Source organism: Trachypithecus francoisi, unplaced genomic scaffold, assembly GCF_009764315.1.
Source record: "Trachypithecus francoisi isolate TF-2019V2 unplaced genomic scaffold, Tfra_2.0 Lachesis_group19, whole genome shotgun sequence".
Taxonomy (NCBI): Eukaryota; Metazoa; Chordata; class Mammalia; order Primates; family Cercopithecidae; genus Trachypithecus; species Trachypithecus francoisi.
Window position 1 is genome coordinate 48556133 of NW_022681464.1, and position 20551 is coordinate 48576683.

A 20551-nucleotide genomic window follows, 5' to 3' on the forward strand; every position below is an offset into this window, starting at 1 on the left:
ACAAAGATCAATAGCGAGGGTGATGCTAGTCTGAGGCTAGACAGGCAGTTGCTGGGCAGACGTCCTTGCACAAGTATTTTTTGTGTCAGGTTGTGCTGGTCTTTGTGCAAGATTTTGAGTTTTGCAGTCTTCTATCATATTTTTCATTAGTCGTATGTGGGAACGCTCCCTTCATGGCCTTCATTCGTCAGGGCTTTTTGTTTGCTTTTCTAACACAAGTGCCTTCATTTTGATTCTAACAACTTTTATAACTCCACCAAAATTAATCTGTGAGAAACAGTCTATGTTACAATACTACAGGTGCCTTCAAGTTTACAGTTTACAACTAGGGTTTTGATTTTTCTTTTTTTTTTTGAGATGGAGTCTCACTCTGTCACCTAGACTGGAGTGCAGTGGTGCGATCTTGGCTCACTGCAACCTCTGCCTCCCAGGTTCAAGTGAGTCTCCTCCCTCAGCCTCCCGAGTAGCTGGGATTACAGGTGTCCACCACCATGCCCGGCTAATTTTTGTATTTTTAGTAGAGCTGGGGGGGGGGGTTTCACCATGTTGGCCAGGCTGGTCTCGAACTCCTGACCTCAGGAGATCCACCTGCCTCGGTCTCCCAAAGTGCTGGGATTATAGGCGTGAGCTGCCGCACCTGGCCATTTTCATTCATTTTCGCTGAGTGAAAGGATGGGATAGCACGTGGAGGAGTCTCGCTAAATGCCGTGGAAGCTTTTCAGGAAGGAGAGAAGCTGAACGGTCATTGGATGTGGTGCAGGCCACTCTCTTTCAACCTCTCAACAATGTCTCAGTTCCAGGGAGGAAGACCTGGGGTATGTATCCGTCTTATCAAGAAAAGCTGTTTGTTTTCCTGGTTTATTTTATCCCTAAAGCTTAAAAGCCCCACCAGGTTCTTCTTTTTAAAAATATAAATGGAAGAGTAGCATTGCCTCTCACAGGACTGCTGAGAACCACACGCTGACGTCACTCACAACTAATACAGCTGTTTCCCACATCACTGATTTTCTAGGGGAAGGTGCCCAGTCCCCAGGAGCACAAGCTGTCCTGGCCATGTTTGTCCACCGAACTACAACTCACACTCCACAGGTCCTGGAGCCCGAGAAAGACCCCCACAGGGAGCTCCCAGCCACGCACAGGTCCTGGGCCCCGACGAGCCAGCCATCACCACTTCACAGGTGAGCTCTGTCAAAACCGGCAGCTTCTAAGTACCATCAGCTACCAGTGTGCCGTGAAATAGTTCTCAAACTGGTTGCTATATACAGGCATTTTACTCATTTCGCTTTATTGCACTCAAAGATACTGCATTTTTCACAAATTGAATTTGTGGCAAGTCTGCCTTGAGCAAGTTGGTGGGCACCGTTTTCCCAACAGCTCCTGCCCACTTCCTGTCTCTGTCACATTTTGGCAATCCTCACAGTCATCCAAACTTCATTTCTATCACCTATGGTGATCTGTCATCGGTGATCTCTGATGTTCCTGCTGCAATTGTTTTGGAGCACCATAGCTGCCCACATGAGACACCAAACTTAATTGTGATCTGACAGCTCCCCAACCTGGCATTCCCGTCTCCTCTCCTCAGCCTCCGTGTTCCTTCAGACAGAACAATATTGAAATCTGCCCAGTTAGCAACCTTACAATGTCCTTTACATGTTTCGTGGAAAGGAAGAGTTACAGGTCCCTCACTTTAAATCAAAAGCTAGAAATGATTAAGCTTGGTGAGGAAGGCATGTCAGAAGCCAAGACAGGCCAAAAGCTAGGCTTCTACACCAAATGGTTAGCCTAGTTGTGAATGCAAAGGACAAGTTCTTAAAGGAGATTAAAAGTGCAACTCCAGTGCACACAAATGATAAGAAAGTAAAACAGCCTTATTGCAGATCCAGAGAAAATTTCCGTGGTTTAGATAGAACATCAAACCAGCCATGACACGCCCTGAAGCCACAGCCTTGTCTAGACTGAGGCCTTAACTCCCTTCAATTCCATGAAGGCTGGAGAGGCGAGGAAGCTGCCTCTCTTCACTCTCTTCAGAAACCAGCAGAAGTTCATTCATGAGGCTGAAGGAAAGAAGCCGTTTCTGTAACATAAAAGCGAAGGTGAAGCAGCAGGTGCTGGTGGAGAAGCTGCGGCTTCTTTAGAAGTTTCTTCAGAAGTTTTGCAGCTGTTCTTGGTGTTTGTTGTTTCATAACTTGTAGAATTAATGTGTCGAGTTTATTGATGAACCTGTTAGGGCCTTAACAGAGCCGCGTGGAATCTCGGGCAGCTTGAGGATAGCTGGCAGTTCTGTGATTTGAATTTTCCCGTCTGTCAACTCGGTTTACCATTTCACTTGCTTAGGTTCATTTCAAAGTCCTCCAATAAGATTTTATGCTTTTCTCCATATAGCACTTACTCTTTTTTGTTTTGTGTGTATTACTAGTTACTTTTTCTGTTCCTGTTGTACACGATAGCTTTTTTTAAAACTGCCATTTTCCAGCTAATTGTTGCTGGTTTACAGAACTTCTGTGGATTTTCATGAACTGTCACCACACACTCACTTTACTAAGATATTTTATTTCTAATAGTATATCAGTAGATTATTTGCAGTTTCCACTGTAAAAAAATATCATTTATAAATGATGACTATTTTATGCTTCTCTTCCAAGTTTTATTTCTTTTCTTGCATTGCTGTGGTAGTTTAGCCCTGTAGTGCAGTGATTGACAGAATCCGTTATAGTGGGTTTCCTTGTCTTATTCCAGACGGTAAAGGGAGGGTTTCCGACATTTCTCCATCAGGAAAGATTTATGCTAAGGGTTTTTCTGGCATGTCTTTTCTCAGGTTAAAGAAACTTCAGTTCATCCCTAGTCTCCTAAAAGATTTTTATGACTATTTTAGAATAGAATCAAATGGTTGTCTGCCTCTGTTGAGATGATCATATGGTTTTTCTCTTTCATTTTGTTAAGAGGGAAATACGTATATTTGCATATTATAATGTATACATTATTCTATTTCAAAAACCAGATTCAGTTATGCATTTCTGGGATAAAACAAATTCCATAAGTAGATTTTTAGTTAGCTAATATTTGACTTAATCTTTTTATGGCCATGTTTACAAGTGAGAAATGCCTGTGTTCCTCTCTTGTGTTATCCTTGCTGAATTTGAAATCAAACGTATATTGGGCTCATAGAACGAGTTGGGAAGCTTTCCTCTTTTCTGTCTCTAATTCCGTTTTTGAAAGCATTTTTTAAGTGTGGGATGACCTTTTTTAATGTTTGATATAACCTTAACCTTTCTTGTCTTGGTATTTGTTTGTGGGAAAATTTTAATCTATTGATTAGATTTCTTTCAGAGTTACAGGTCTGTTCAGACCTATCTCATCTCAAAATGAGATGTTTCACTTTTGGAAATTATATTTTCTAGGAATTTGCCAATTTATTTTGATTCATTATTGTTGTTTTTCATCATCTTAAATTGGATGTTTAGCTCATTAATTTTAAGCCTGTGTTCATTTGAATCAAACCTCAGAGCTATAAATGCCCTACTAGATACCACTTTTCCTTCCTCTCACAAGTTTTAAAATAGTCAATCAGTCAAGTATGGCTTTATTGCTATTGCAATCTTTTTCTTTGATGAAGGAGTTAGTTAGAAGTACATCTTAAATTTTCCAAATGTATAGGAAATTTCTTTATCTTTATATTGTTGATTTCTTTTTTCTTTTTTTAATTTTGAGATGGAGTCTCACTCTGTCACCCAGGCTGGAGTGCAGTGGCGCTATCTTGGCTCACTGCAAGCTCCACCTCTCAGGTTCACGCCATTCTCCTGCCTCAGCCTCCCGAGTAGCTGGGACTACAGGCGCCACGCCACCGTGCCCAACTAATTGTTTTGTATTTTTAGTAGAGATGGGGTTTCACCATGTTAGCCAGGATGGTCTCGATCTCCTGACCTCGTGATCCTCCCGTCTTGGCCTCCCAATGTGCTGGGATTACAGGCATGAGCCACTGTGCCCAGCCTGTATTGTTTCTAAATTAATTGCACTATGGTTAGATAACATAAAATGTATGATACTATTATTTTGAAATTTAATGCAGTTAGCATAAAGCCCAGTATATGGTTAATATTTGCTTCAAAGGAATGTGTATTATTTTCTGATTTGGTTCAGCATTCTATATCTATCTAATAAATTAAGCTTGTTGAATGTGTTATTCAAATTTACTATATGTTTACTTTTTTCTAATTGAAAAAGCAATAGTCTAAAGAGATGCGTCAAAATCTCTCACTTTGAAAGTACATTTGACAATTTCGCCTGCAGTTTTATCAACTTTGCTTGTGTGTGTGTCTTCCCTCCCTCTCTCCCTCTTTGTGTGTGTGTGTGTGTGTATGTGTGTGTCGTTCCTGTCTCTCTCTCTATATATGTGTGTGTGTATTTTTTCTCCTTTATCACACATTTTTCCTTTGGGAATCTATGGAGATCTGCTTTTTTGTCTATTTTTGAAATTTTTGTTCACTCCATTGTTGTTCTTTTGGTGATCACCATTGAAATTTTACTTTGCATTTCGAATATAATAAATTTAAGATTAATACTTGAGTTTCCTTCTCAACAACATAAATCTTAGATCACTCTTCTCCAGACTTTCAAACTATCATTGATCAATATTTTAGCTCCGTAATTTTTATAACTCCCAAGTTAGATATTGTGGTTATTATCTCATAGACAATGTTTGTTTAGATTTAACATACATTTAACAATTTATTTGTTTGTCATTTCTTCTGATATTTTATAACTTCCTTTTTTTAAGTAACAAATAATTTATAAGGAAAAAGATCTATCTCAATGTAGACGAACTGGTTCTGCTAAAACAATGTATATCGAATAGACATCTCAATAGTTAGATAATATGTAATCTATATGTAATACATGCTACATAATACATGCTACATAATGCACACTACATACTACACACCACGTAATACACGCTACATGATACATGCTACATAATACACACCACATGATACATGCTACACAATACACACCACATGATACTACATAATACATGCTACATAATACACACTATGTACTACTCAATACACGCTACATGATACACACTACATAATACACACCACATGATACACGCTACATAATACATGCTACATGATACATGCTCCATATTACATGCTATGTAATACACGCTACATGATACACACTACATAATACATGCTATATAATACACGCTACATAGGACACACTACACGCCACACGATATGCTATGCAGAAGTCAGTCATGCCCTTATGGGATTAGCTTCCACCTGCTTAGAGCACATTCTTTAGAACTCCTTTAGGAGAGTTTTGTTGGAGTTTAACTCTCAGTTTTGTTTCTTTGAGAATGTTTTATTTGCTCTCATGGAAAGATGGTTTGGGTAGACAGCAGTAGAATGACAATTTGTTTTTAGAAGACACGATTCCACTGGATTCCAGTTTCTATTTTTGCTGTTAAAAATCTGGGCATGGTGCGGTGGCTCACGCCTGTAATCCCAACTCTTTGGGAGGCCGAGGAGGGTGGGTCACCTGAGGTCAGGACTTCAAGACCAGCCTGGCCAACATGGTGCAATCCTGTCTCTACCAAAAATACAAAAATTAGCCAGGCATAATGGCACACTCCTGTAATCCTAGCTACTCAGGAGGCCAAGGCATGAGAATGGCTTGAACCTGTGAGGTGGAAGTTGCAGTGAGCCAAGACTGTGCCACTGGACTCCAACCTGGGTGACAGAGCAAGACTCTGTCTTGAAAAAAACCAAAACAAAAATAAAAAAGAAAATCTGTTAGTCTTATTGTTGGCTTCATTGGCGATCTGTCTTCTGTTTGTCTTTGGTGTTCTGAATTTTTTTTTTTTTGAGATGGAGTTTCACTCTTGTCACCCAGACTGGAGTGCAATGGAGTGATGTCGGCTTACTGCAACCTTGGCCTCCCGCCTCAGCCTCCCAAGTAGCTGGGATTACAGGCGCCCGCCACCACGCCCAGTTAATTTTTGTATTTTTAGCAGAGACAGGGTTTCACCATGGTGACCAGGCTGATCTCAAACCCGACCTCTGGTGGTCCACCCACCTCGGCCTCCCAAAGTGCTGGGATTACAGGCATGAGCCACTGCGCCCGGACTCAGCGTTCTGACATTTTCTCTCGGTGTGTCTAAGGGTAGGTTTCCTTTTATTTACTCTATTTGGAGTATATTATGTATTCATGACTCTCATCAATTCTTGCAGATTTTCAAGTATCATCTCTTTAATCAATCATTTTTTTCCTCTTCCTTTTTGGTCTCACTTCCTGGACCTATAAATAGATATCTGTTAGACTTTATTCTGTAATCTCTCCCTCTTAATCTTTCAAATATTTTTTGCCTCCCTGTTTTTCTGTTATGCATTCTGGACAACTTCTTCAGATCTAACCACGAATTTTGATGCCTCTGCGGGCCTGAGTCTGTTCTGTGTTTGGGTTGTGTGTGCTGACTTTTGCTCATGGACACGTTCCTCAGTGTGTGTTTGCGGCTGTTTGGCCGTGAGCTCAGGTTTGGCTGATGTCACTCTGTGAGAACCTGGTGGTCTTTACCACTGTCTCAAGCTGGGGACCTCAATGGGGAGCACATTTGCCTCCTCTGCTGGGCCTGGAGCCCCAGCTCACCTCCTGGCCCAGACAACCTTTAGGTGGCTCTGATGTGGCAAGTCCTCTCAGGGCAGCCTCACCTTTTCTATTTTATTGTGGGATTTCCCTCCTCTGAATTCAGGTCAGGAGGGAGCCTTGACGAAGTCCCTTACTTCATTCAAGCCCAATACTGGTAGGAAAACCAAGTGTCAGGCAGGATTGGATGGTTTTGTTGGTGAGGACCCTTCCGAGTGTCTGGCCTCCCTTATTGTCAGAAGTAGAAATCCCCTCTGATTTTTCTTCTGTTTGTCTATAACTGCATAAAACAGACCAACAGGGAAAACCAGTTTCTTCCTCCCCCTCCTTCCCCTCTTCCTCCTCTTCTTCCTTTTGGGCTGGTTTTTTGAGACACAGCATGCATTCTAGAGGGGGCATGTGCTCCCGGTTGCTTTTATTTCAATAAATGGGGCAGAGAAAAAAAGAGCAGAATCGGGAAAGTCCCTGTGAGTGGAAGGGCCCTGCTGATGTGACGGGGAGAAGGCGATGCCTCGACGGTCAGAGTCTTACCATTTTGGGGAGAGAGCTCCTAAGACAAGGTGTCTATGAGCAAAACTACATCTGCATGGAAGATGCTATTCCACGACGGATTCGCGTCAGAACAGTTTGCACCGTGCATCCGAACACACAGGCCAATTAAATCCGCCGTCCAGTTGAGTAAGGGGGCCGCTCCCACGGGTTGTCTGGATGGCGCGTTCCTCTCAGTGAAACGGAGGAATAATGGAAACAAATGTGCTGCACTTCGGCTGAAGGGAACGTGCTGTCTTTGTCGTTGTTTTGCTTTTCTGTTTCTGTGTTTTAAAGGAGGTGGTAGCGCACACGTGGACTTCGGAAAGAAAAAGACAACCGGCAAAACGTAGATGGTCCGTGTGCTGTCTCGGAGAAGGCCGCTCTAGAGGGGTGAGGACGGCATCCGTGAGTCCGTGGCCCATGAGTGCAGCTGGTGCGCCCTGCAGGGCTGGTGGGGCCGCGGGCCGAACGTGCCGCCTTCTAATCGCCCGGCGGAAGCGTGGGCGGGAACAGAGGCTCCGCTGCTGAGCCCAGTGCTCACACTGCCCAAAGCTTCCAGGGTGCATTTGATTGTGGCGGTGGCTGGAGCGACTCCGAGTTAGAAGGACCCCGTCGTGGCCTACAATTTTCACCAGGTGTGTTTTTAATTATAGCAGGCAGAGATGGCATTGAATGTTTTGCTGTTTGAGCCTTCCATACAGTTGGGGTTTAATTTATGAAATTGTTATGAAAAGTCTGGCATTAAGAAAAGAAAACATATTTTAGGGTAAATCTGATTCGCATTTCCCAGCCCAGCTTTCATTTAAAAATTTCCTTTGGCGCAGCCAGAGAGCTTCTGGCACCTTCCCTACTCTTCTGTGGCACAGTCACCTGAGATCTACTCCGTACTTTACATGGAAGTGAATAAACTAATGTATTCCAACATTTATTTTCCTAACACATGTGTTCTGGCCATACAGCAATAGGCTATTTGCAATTGCGTATTATAATGTATTCTTTGCAGCTGGCAAAAGTACATATTTTGGGAAAATAAGCATAGGACTCATTTGACTTTAAATCATCAGATGAGTCTTAAAAAGCCTTTTAAAGGAGACCTCCAGGCTTGCTATGCTGAATGCGTATTGTCCATGCAACTTAAGGGAGAATTTTTTCTGTTTGTTTAAAAATAATTCCAAAACATAAAACTGATGACTTATTTGAATATTACTTAAAGAAGATTCTTATCATTTAGAGACATATGCTGAAATATTTGGAGATTAAATAGTATGATACCTGAGATTTATTTCAAAGTAACCTGGTTTAGAGACTAGTGGGTATGACTGAGATAAGATGTGCTGCACTGAGGGTGCTGGAGGGGGTGGCAGGACCAAGGACCAAGGGTGCTGGAGATGGGAAGACAGCAGAACTGAGGACTGAGGGTGCTGGAGGAGGCGGCAGGACCAAGGACCAAGGGTGCTGGAGACGGGAGGACAGCAGAACTGAGGACTGAGGGTGCTGGAGGGGGCAGCGGGACTGAGGACTAAGGGTGCTGGAGGGGGCAGCAGGACTAAGGACCGAGGGTGCTGGAGGGGGCGGTAGGACTGAGGACTGAGGGTGCTGGAGGGGGCGGCAGGACCAAAGACCGAGGGTGCTGGAGACGGGAGGACAGCAGAACTGAGGACTGAGGGTGCTGGAGGGGGTGGCAGGACTGAGGACTGAGGGTGCTGGAGGGGGCGGCAGGACCAAGGACTGAGGGTGCTGGAGAGGGGTGGACAGCAGGACTGAGGACTGAGGGTGCTGGAGGGGGCGGTGGGACTGAGGACTGAGGGTGCTGGAGGGGGTAGCGGGACAGAAGAACTGTTGGTGCTTTCACATATGTTTGAAAATTTTCATAATACACAATGTAAAATGTTGTGTTAGAGGAAACATTCTTCCTCTATAAATTTCACTTGCAATTTATGTACAAATTACTTTCTAGTTTGCTTCTGTTCTTATCACTGCCAGGTTTCCATTACAGCCACTGGAGAGAGTTTCTAAGAAGCAGGTCCCCAGATGACTGTCTTAATGTGATTCAAAACAGAGAAGGGATTGGAGCCGTGGACAGACAGTACAAGATAGAACCGAGGGTGGGCTGGACTTGGGAGAGTCTTTAACAGAAAGAAATCGCTCTCCAGGGATGCCTTAAAGTGCTGCATTTTACACTATAGACCATGAGCATCCTGGAATTTCAAGTTCTGGTCCATTGATCTTTATGTCTATCCTTATGCTGATACCAGATGATCTTGATCCCTGTAGCTTTATAGGAAGTCTGAAATCCAGCAGCATCCATTCTCCAACTTTGTTCTTCTTTCTCAAAATCCTTTTGGATTCTCCAGGTCCATGTAAATAAATAGTTCCGTTTGTCAATTGCCACAAAAGCATGCTGATATTTTGCTGATATTTTGATAGTGACTGCATTGAATCATAGCAATTTTTGGAGCAGTTTTGTAAATAATATTGAAACTTTCAAAGAGCACAGGATGTCTCCACTGGTTTTGCTCTTCTACGATGTTTGCAGTTTTTGCTTCTACGATGTTTGCAGATTTTGCTAATGAAAACTCAGTGACGTTTTGTAGCTTTCAGTGTCTTTTGTTATATTCAATACTATTTTATTCTTTTTGATGATATTGTAAATGGAATTGTTTTCCTAATTAATTTTCAGGTTGTTTATTGATATATAAAATATAATTGATTTTTGCTTAATGATTTATCTTACAATCTTGGTAAGCTTGTTTATTAGTTCAGTAGGGTTTTTTTATAAATTCTTTTTTATAAATTTCTTAAGAGTTTCTACATAGAGGATTAGGTCATCTCCAATAGATAGTTTTATTTCTTCTTTTCAGTATTTATGGTTTTAATCTCCCTCCCTCCCTCCCTGCCTGCCTCCCTCCCTCCCTCCCTCCTTCCCTCCTTCCCTCCTTCCTTCCTCCCTCCCTCCCTCCTCCCTCCCTCCCTCCTTCCTTCCTTCCTTCCTTCCTCCTTCCTTCCTTCCTTCCTTCCTTCCTTGGAAAGGAATTAATCATGAAAGACTGAAGCTTTCCCTCCTAAGATGCTGAACAAATCAAGGCTGGCTGTTATCACCACTTCTCCTCCAGCACAATGTGAGAAATTATTGTTACAAGTCAGGCATTAAGAAAATAACACATATTTTAGGGTGAATCTGGTTCCTGTTTTTAAGCCCAGCTTTCATTTAAACCCTTCCTTTGTCTGGCGCAGCCAGAGAGCTTCTGGCACCTCCCAGCTGTTCGTGGCCAGTTGTCACCTGAGGTCTACTCTGTACGTTACATGGAAGTGAATAAACTAATGAATTCTAACGTTGATTTTTCTCCTCCAGCACAATGTGAGAACAGACAGCGTAGTCTCATTTACCATCTTAGGAGGGAAGCCCTCAGTCTTTCATGGTTAACTGTGATGTTAGCTGTAGGTTTTTTGTACATGTCCATTAAAAGATGGAGGACGTTCCCTTCTTTCTATTTCTTGTTTGCTGTGAGTTTTTATCGTGAATAGGTATTGGATTTTGTTAATGATTTTTTCATATCTATTGATTAACTGATTTTCAGGTATTAAACCAATCTTGGATTTCTGAGGTACACTCTAATTGATACCTGGTTTATAATCCATTTTGTATGCGGTTGCATTTGGTTTGCTAATATTTTGTTAAGGGTTTTTGTGTCTGTGTTTGTGGGAGATATTGGTGTGAAGTTTTCTTGTCATGTTGAGTCTGGCTTTGGTGTCAGGGTGATCCTGGCCTCATGGAATGAATTGTGGAGTATTACTTACTCTTTGTTTTCCTGAAAATGTTGTGTAGAATTGGTATTATTTAAATATTTGATAAAATTGACCAATGAAGCCACTGGGGACAGGGCTTTTCTTTTGGGAAGACTTTAAGATATCTTTACTTGTTGCAGGCCTATTAGGATTTTCCATTTCTTCTTGAGTAAGTTTTGGCCATTTGTGTCTTTCTAGGCATTTTTGCATTTCGTCTTTATTGGCATATGTTTGCTCATACCATTCCCTTAGCACAAGGTGGTGATGTGCCCTCTCATGCCCTCTCATCACCAGGCTTACTAACTGCCTCCTCTGTCTTCGTGGTCAGTCGGTCTCAGGATCTCTCAATTACAGTGCTAGTGACATTTTGTGCTAAATAATCCTGTCTTTGAGGGCTCCGCTGTGCTGACGTGCAGATCGGTTTTGCAGGTCAGATCTGTTTAGGGTCGATGGCTGTGTGAGGAAAGAGAATCAGGGCTGGGCAGAGGCAGATGCGAATCACAGCGTGGTCACGCCAGTTGAGCCTCGGCCAGGCTCCTGAGTGAAGGCAGCCTTCAGAGACTTCCCCGGACGCTCCCCGGCCTTCCCCTCCCGCCTTGCTCATCCCTGGACTGGGCTCCCCACAGCAGAGCTCAGCTGCTCCTCTCTTGGGGCCTCAGACTGGACCCCCCCTTCCTGCTGCTGGGCAGCAAAGGCTTCCTGGGGTGGTACTTCTGCGTTCACCCCGTGAAGGCACTTTCTCCCTGAAACACACACAAGGAAGACTCGTTTGAGGCCATGAAACGTGCACGGGGACAGTGACGGGCCTAGGGTCGCACGGATTCATGCATCTTTTTGGGGAGGAGGAGCCGGTAGCAGGGTCTCCCCTCTCTGAAGACGTGCTGGACACAAAGAACCTCATTTTCCACTCTGTCCACACCTGTATGGCTGAGGCTGCATCTCAGCTGGAAAATTACACTTGAATTCTAAATAATAATAATTATTGTTTCTGGTTATTTTGAATCCACTGACAAAGACCTTTACAAAATAATTGCACTGATCAATCCCATTTGAGGTGCAGGGGAAGATTCTTGAGTTGGTGTGTGAGGAGAACGTTAGAGGAATTCTGCACTGGTGTTCTGCTTAGTGAGTATAATTGCAAGGAGTGTATCATGTTAAAATGCCTGACGTAGTGTCTTGTAATAACACATGGTTTCCATCAAGAAGCAGATGGTTCTCAGCCTCTCCTTAGAATAAAACATCATAATTTAACCACACCCACAAGCTCCACTGCAGAGTGAGAGCAAAGGCGGATGCTGCACGTTTCAGATCTGTGTAATTGCAGCCTGAGAGCACTTTTTAGGGAGAAGTGCCCTTAAAAAGAAACAACTTATTAGAATATCAGATAAAAGAGTCCTGGAATAATGGTGTTTAGTAACAACTATAGCTATGGCTTTCAGAAAAGCACAAATGAAACAATTTCTATCTCGAAGACTTGTGGTCCCTGGATGTTTTAAACTTCATGTTTCTAGGACAAAGTAAAAAAGACACACTCACTATGCTTCAGATGCTTTAATTTCACCATAAGAAGGTGTGAACAATGTCTTTCTGCTCATATATTGAAATCTTTCACAAAAGTTCTTTTAAAAATGAAGATGTAACGCGTACCATATAATTCATGCCTTTAAAATGTCCAATTCAGGGGTTTTTTTAGTATATTTACAAGATTGTGCAGCCATCAGCGCTATGCAATTCCAGAGGGTTTTCATCATCAAAAGGAAACACAGGACCCTGAGGATTAGGAAGTTGCCTCCCAGTGTAATGGAAGCAGGCGGCCACTAGATGGAGACGTCTCTCCACCGCCTTGCAAGTGGGGCTGGCACCGCAGGGAGCCGGAGGGAGGACCCCGCGCAGGAGGCCGGCCCTCAGCCCCCTGGCACCTGCCTCCGCCCCTCACTTCTCAGGAGACAGTTTCCCCAAATACCCTATGCCTAGTCCTGTCCGTGCAAGAGAGGCTCTTTAGGAAAAATGTGCACACGCGTTCTTTATTTTACTACTTTTTTTTTTTTTTTTTTTTTTTGAGACGGAGTCTCGCTCTGTCGCCCAGGCTGGAGTGCAGTGGCCGGATCTCAGCTCACTGCAAGCTCCGCCTCCCGGGTTCACGCCATTCTCCTGCCTCAGCCTCCCGAGTAGCTGGGACTACAGGCGCCCGCCACCTCGCCCAGCTAATTTTTTTGTCTTTTTTAGCGGAGACGGGGTTTCACCGTGTTAGCCAGGATGGTCTCGATCTCCTGACCTCGTGATCCACCCGTCTCGGCCTCCCAAAGTGCTGGGATTACAGGCTTGAGCCACCGCGCCCGGCCACTAGTTACTTATTTCTTACATATTATTATATATTAATTCGAATGTGGTAGAGAATAATATAACAGGCATCTTAGTCCATGATGTCACTCGTTTTATTTAGAATGAGCCTAAGTTGAAAAGCAAAATTACATTTAAAATTAATTCGAGAAACATTTTAAGTGACTGTCGGTTGAGATGGAGACACAGCCATGCCCTGTGGGGCGCCCCAGCTTCTGGGCTCTGGAACAGCGCAGGAAGAATGCCTGTGGGAGGATGAAGCAAAAATCCCTCAACTTCCAGGAGAATGGGACAGTCCCCGTCCAGGGGCAGATCTCTGCTCCATGTTGCCTGGGAATCGTTCACCCGCGGATCGGGGATGACTCCGCCTCACCTGCTCTCCCCTCGGGTCTCCAAGCAGGAGGCCCTTGATTCATTGGTGCTGTCAGCCATGGCGGAAGAACTCCTCAGTGCTGGGGAGGTTTGTCCTCGGATAATGCAAACGGGAAGCGGGCTCTTCATGGAACTGGCCGTCCCGAGCCGTGCTTGCCGTTATGGGGACGAGAATCCAGGCTGAGGGGCTGAGGGGGGGTCTTTGGGCGGCACGTGGCCATGGACAGGGCGTAGCTTACAGTTTTGAAACCTGGAAATCAAGGTTTTGGAAACAAGCCTGATGGTCAGTAGACTGAGTCGCTCGGTGTTTGGGGGCCTCTTTCTGCTGGGGACGCACCAGCTGGGGCGGGGGCAGCAAGTTCACCTGCTCCCTGTTCCCCCACGGAGGGCTTCGTGTTCTGCCGCGGCGGCTTCATGCTCCCCGAGCTGCCCTGGCCTCCACCTGTGCCTCTGTCAGCCAAAATCGCAGGCCTCAAAGGCTTCTCATGCCCGGGTAGGGTTTGACTTGAGTGGCAGTCCTGGGAGGTTAGAGGCCTCGCCCCTATTTTCTAGATGAGGGAAGTGACATTCGAAGCATTTAAGTAACTCTCTGGTTCCTGGGGAGATGGTCTGTGAGCTTTGGTTCTTTAACTCCAGACTTTCTTTCCATATATTCTACTTTCTCCAAATTATTTTCACCCCAGGAGGGTAAGGTGCTTGCCTGTAGACACACATGCTCCTGGCCACCTTCTAGTGCGGTAACTACCCACTTTGTCTTGGGGAGAGTGTGGAGTGGGGAAACCTGAGACAGCCCAAGATTTCTCCACTGCACACGGTGTTGCAATTTTTTGAGGGTGGGGGTGGAAATTCATGCACTAATTGCCTTTATGAGAACAAATGATGGCATTGCGTAATGTTATTGTATAAAGGGAGTGTTATTTCCTATTATTAAGCATCTGCTTAAGATGCTTGAGGGAGAATATAAAAGTCATTTAAGAAATATTTGTTGAGGAAATAAATGAATAAATAAATTGGATAAGAATAGCACCTGGTCTCAAAGAATCATCAAGCTAATAAGATCTTCTATCGAGCTTATAAAAACCAAAGTTCTACCAAGAAGCTGGCAGGGCTCTGTGGTCTTTCATAATTTCCAAATCATGGAACCACCGTCCACCTCTGCGTTCCTGTTTGCATCTGAGGGTTCCACCAACCCCAGAGGGGAAGAAAAATCACAATACAACAGTAAAAAATAACAATAAAATACCGTGTAACCAGTATTTACACCGCATTGCATAGTTTGAGGTATTCTAAGTCATCTAGATAGGAAGCCCTGTTCCAGGCGAGGCCCCATCCCCGTGGGTTCTGGCGTCCGGGGGGTCTGGGGCACCTCCCCGGGGGGGCATGAGGCCACCCACATGTCCACAGGGGCTCCTCGAGTTTGCCCCTCACTGTCCCCACACCAGGGCAACATTGGACCTTCAGATAGGGCATGTGCAAGATGAAAGATGAAATTCATTTTCCCATCTCCATGGCATCCGACAGACAACGCTGCAAAACCTAGCCTGGTAAAGAGGGAGAGAAGGAACCAGGCTTTGGCAAGAGAGGCACTGTGGTTTCCCCAGAGGACACAGTGGAAGACTTCCAAAGGGCCAGGTTCCTCCTCAGGGCAAGGGGGCTGTGCTGACCGGGCCGGGACCGAGCTTGGGAGGAGCAGGTGCGGCTGGAGGCCCTGCAGGGTCGCGGCTGAGTCAGGAGTTTTAAATCTGGACAGGAGTTCTGGGCCTGTCATCGTCCTCATGGTGAGAGGCCTGGAACCTGAGGTCAGGAGGCCGCGGGAGGCTGGGATAGAGCCGGGGGAGGCTGAGGTGAGCCCGGCCTGCCTGAGGTCTGCACTGGGGCCTCACTGCCCTGTCTGCCCTCCTTCTGACAGTCAGGGGTGTTGATTAGCAGAAAACCCAGTTAGAGATGAAAAATGGTGGCAAATATGAAAAATGGCACAGTCGTCCCTTGATGTCCCTGGGGGACTTGTCCCAGAACCTCGAATATGGGACCAGTCCCCACACAGTCTCTGCAGCCAGGAGGACTCACCATTTGCAAACTACTGGCTTTATAAATGGACCCGTATAGTTTAAACCCGGATTGCTTGAGGGTCAACTGTAATAACAGTTATTGCTCGATTAAACGAGTTAAAATCTTATAGATGTTAAAAGTGGCTTAAAGAAAGATAAAATCATGTTAAAATACAGTGAAGGTTGAGTATAGGCCTCAAATAATTGAAATCAGGATATCGAAGAAGTACCTGTACCCCCATCTTCACAGCAGCTTTATTCACAAAAGCCAAAAGGTAGACACCACCTAAGTGTCTATCCAGGACGGAATGAACCCGCACAACGTGGTCCGGCCTACAGTGGAAAATTATTCAGCTTTGAACAAGGAAGGAAAATCTGACCCAGGCTACACCATGGATGAATCTTGGGGACGTCGTACCCAGTAAAGACAATCATGCATGAGTCTTACTCACAGGAGGTCCCTGGAGTCCACAGGTCCATAGAGACAGAAAGCAGGTGGGGTGCCGGGGGCCGGGGCTGGGGAGCGAGTGTTCCAGGGGGACAGAGCTTCAGGTTGGGAGGATGAGAAAGTACTGGAGAGGGTCAGTGGTGATGACTGCACAGAACATTGTGGATGTGCTTAGCCCTATGGACGGTGCCCTTACAAATGGTTAAAATGGCACATTTTATGTTATTTATGTTTCACCACAATTTTAAAAACACAGCGGAGGAGCCTACTGTTCCGGGAAGGACTTGCTCTGCCCTGCTGCTTTATCTGGGAATTTGGAAAGTTTCACCGTGGCTACTTGTTACAGGAGGAGGTTGCAGTGAGCATCTGGGGCATGTAGGGCTCTTCTGTGGGGCCCCCCAGTTTCTCCTGAGGTGCCCTGATACTCTACAGTCAAAACGATATGGATGTGTGGGGTTTTGTTCTGATCCTCCTTTTTGAATGGGAAGGAGGAATCCCAGAGCCAAAGTGAGTGTGGCTGACGTCGCACAGGCTCAGAACACAACGGCAGCCTATGCTTCGGACGCTGCAGGGAGGACCCTTGAGGCAGCCGCACCTGGAGTCCCTGCCCCAGCTTTGCCCACCGCTGTGGCCACACGCGGCACCCTGCTCAGGAAAGGGCCCCGTGCTGCCTGCATGGCATCCACAGCAGCGTTCCAGTGTGCCGGTTCGTACCGCGGTCCTGCTGGACTCTCTGCGGTCTACCATAGCATGGTAGACAGCACTCCCTTCATCCCACGAAAGGCATCTGGCACTTAGTTTGAGAAGATGTCACTCTTTTCTAAGTGCCACTAACCCAGTCCCCCACTTTCCACTCAGACTCCCATGTGGGACGGTTGTGGCTGTGGAGTGTCCCTGTGTCTCCTGGGTGACTTGGGCCGCCAGGGAACCCCTGGCCCAACCTCTGGCTGAAAACAGGAATAAAGACAGTAAGCTTCACATTCCGACTGTTTCAGACAATGTGTTTCTCTTTGTGGGGGCAAAGAGGGCAGGGAGACACCTGAAACCATTTTTATTCATCAGCTCAAGTTGGTGGGTGGCAGGGTCATGTTGAGGGAAAAAAGCCAAACTCTGTAAAATATTTAGAGAGGTTTCTTCTGAGCCAAATATGAGTGGCCAAGACCCGAGGCACAGTCTCAAGAGGTCCTGAGAACATGTGCCCAGGCTGACTTCAGACATTTAGGGGGACAGAAATAATGGGCAGACATCAATCATTATATGTGAGGTGTGCATGCGTTTGGTCTGGAAAGGTGGGATGACTCAAAGTGGAGCCTTCCAGGACATAGGTGTATTTGAAAGTTTTCTCACTGGCAATTGGTTGAAAGAGTTAAGTTATTATCTAAAGACCTGGAATCACCAAAAGGAGTGTCTTGGTGAAGGCGTTTTGGAGACCAAGGTTCTTATATGGATGAAGTCTCATAGGTGGCCACCCTTAGAGACAATAAATGACAAATGTTTCCTCTTTAGACCTTTAGAAGGTGCTAGACTCTCAGCCAATCTCTTCAGCATCAGAAAAAGTCCTGGAAAAGGAAGAGGATTCTCTACACAATGTAAATGTCTCCCACAAGAGACAGCTTTGCAGGGCCATTAAAAAATATATCAAATAAATACATTTTAGAGTAAAACATTTGGATGCTTCCAGGGCCTGCTGTCAGTCATGTGATGCTAGACTAGACTCAGGTGGGAATTTGGTATCTTATATTGCTACCTACACCCTGCTTGTCAGCCTTAAGATCCCTGTTTTAAAGTTCATACTGGTCAGTTGTGCCTGAATTCCAGAGTGGGGAGGGTAGAATGAGGCATCTGCGGCCCCCACTCCCGCGCCAGCCTGTGCTTTGGAAGCTGCAGGGATGACCCTTGAGGTAGCCACACATGGCCTGACCTCATTTTTCAGGTTTCTTTGAAATCCCCTTGACAGAGAGGCGGTCCATTCAGTCAGTTGGGGGCTTAGAAGTTTATTTTTGGTTTACAGTCAGGACAGCAGACACCAGTGTGGCAGAGCTGGGTTCTCCTCCTGGGGGGCCCAGGCCGTGAGGAGCAGCCAGCCAAACTTCCTTAAGGCAAAACACATGCTTTTTTTTTTTTTTGGCATCAAACTTCCCAAGAAATATCACTACCCAAGTATTGTCACTGAAACTTTAAAGCTTGTAAAAACTTTTAGGTCAGAGTCCCTTATTTACAGTCCAGACGTTGGCAAGTTTCCCGGAGGCACAGATGTCAGCAAGTGGAAGCAGAACTAAGCCAAACTTTCTCATCTTAAATAAAAAACTAATGTTGAAAACATTTTGGGCTCTAGGTAGAGCCAAGCCCCAGCCGCGCCGCATCCAGACACCGGAGCTTCGGGGCGCATAGCAGGGCCGGGAGACCTCCAGGGAAGCCTGGGTCCAGGGCCTTCAAAGGCTCGGCTTGCTCAGAGCCAGGGCGAGGGCTCCGAGCTGCTCTGCGTGGATGTGGGGTCCACACGGTTTATTCCCATTCGGGACTGGAGCCCGGGTCCCTGAGGGGGGGTCTCCTGGGAGGATCTCACTTCCAGGTCCTCACTGAAGTCCGCCAGGGTCACCGCTACCGCAGTGGGCACAGCCAGACCCGGGTTTCCACGTGGCCGGGGCCCCACCCGGCGCAGACCCCCGCGCTGGGACCACACAGCTGCCCAGGCCCTCTGAGCGGGCGGCGCCTCCTCCCACCTGGAACCCACCAGGCCAAGCTCCCCGCGAGTAGTTCGGAGCGCATCGTCCCCTCCCGGAGTGGAAAGGCCCCCGGGAGCGGCTCCTGTCCGCGGATGGCGAGTGCGCCAGTGACGTTTCACAGCAGATTCGATCCCGCGGAGCTTTCCCAGGCGGAGAGCAGGGCCTGAGGCTGCACCGCTCTGGGCTGAGGCAGGAGCGCCCCGCATCGGCTCCAGGGCCCCGCGCCGTCTCCCTGTGTTCGTGGGCGCTTCCCAGGGGCCTCGTTCTTCTGCGTGGGGCAACTTCCTGCAGGAGCAGGAGTCCTTCCCGGAGATGCCCCCAGGCCGCCCATGAGCGCGGAGCCGCCGGCCCGGGTGGGGAAGGCGCCCTAGATGGGGCGGCCTGGCTGGGGTTGCTCTTCCCTTCCCGCCCACTCGTGTCGGCGCACAGCGCCCCAGGCCCAGGCTGCGCCTCGGCAGAGTCCCCCTGAGACCTCGGGGGCCCCTCCCGAGTCCCCGACAGGCCCAGGCCCGGGGGAACCGTGGGATGCGCCACGTGCGCGCCGCTCCCCAGCCAAGAGCTGGGCGGTCCGCAGGTCCCCGAGGCCCCAAGTCCTCTCGCGGCTCGCGGCGCAGGTGGCACCAGAGGCCGGGGTCTCGGGCGCGCGAAGTCGGAGCTGACGTGGGTGCTGGTGTCTCACTGGGGTGGGCCCGGGACCGCTCCTTCGAATTACAGCCGCGGCCCCAGAGCGCCTTTCCCCGGACTCACCGCGGGCCAGGGCGGGCTGCGGCGTCCAGCGCGGAGGAGGGCGGAGCTGCACCGGGAGATGCCCGCGCCCAGGAGGCCCAGCAAGGCCCGGCTCCGAACGTGCCTTAGGAAGGAAATGGACCCTAAAGACAGAGAGACAGGATTTTAAAATGCAGCATTTCAGAAGATGTAGCCCTTTATTAAGACCATTGCACACCTTGTAGATGTTGGCGTGTTCTAGGTCAATGTCTTTCCCCTCAAGGGCCTGCGTCACTCGGAGGCCTGGCCGGGCACCCGGAGAGGCTCTGCAGGTGCGGAGGGTCGGTGTGGAGGCCGCCTCACTCGGAGAAGGCTGCGTGCTGTGGGTTTGTTCATCTGGATTTCAGATCTTTTAGTGGCGGATTCTCATTTATTTTGAATTTCAGGTGGCTTTTCTGATGTTTCCGAGGAGTTTATAGTAGCTCTTTGAGCTTCATATGCTGCTTATTTTCAAAATCTTTTAAAATGCAAGTGTAAACTAGCATCGAATTTAATTTGCCTTAGTTTCTTACCAGTTCCAAGCTAAAATATTACTACCAAATCCATGACCTCACTGAAACGTCCGCTTGTGCTTTAGAATATGAAAACATTGTGATGTGTGGTGCAGGGACAGACGGGCCCGTCCGTGATGGCGCAGTTGAGAGGCGGCTCCCGGCGAGCGGTCAGGAGCCACTGTCGCGGCCGCTGTCTCTTCATTCTCATCCCGTTCCCCGAGGCCCTGAGGAATGGCTGCATTTGGATTTGAATGAGTAGCTCCATCCCTGTCGTGGAGCGCGGGGGACAGCACCGCGGAGCCTGGACTCTCTGCGGATGTTTGCCAGGGTTTGCAAGGAGGAGTAAAACTCGTCTCCGCCACTCAGGTGTCTCTCCCAGGTTAAGACAGGCGCTGG

At 47.0% G+C, this 20551-nt stretch overlaps 1 protein-coding gene across 2 annotated transcripts in view; it reads left to right on the plus strand.

Annotated features, from left to right (window-relative positions):
- Positions 1-20551, plus strand: part of LOC117064211 — an 85446-nt gene that overhangs the window by 5579 nt on the left and 59316 nt on the right. Inside the window, exon 2 of one of the 2 annotated variants that reach the window (XM_033178471.1) lies at positions 1013-1178. In XM_033178471.1, coding sequence (XP_033034362.1) covers positions 1013-1178 — 166 coding nt within the window. Of the gene's footprint in view, positions 1-1012; positions 3650-20551 lie in introns of those variants that run through there. The other variant, XM_033178470.1, reaches the window with a different exon arrangement.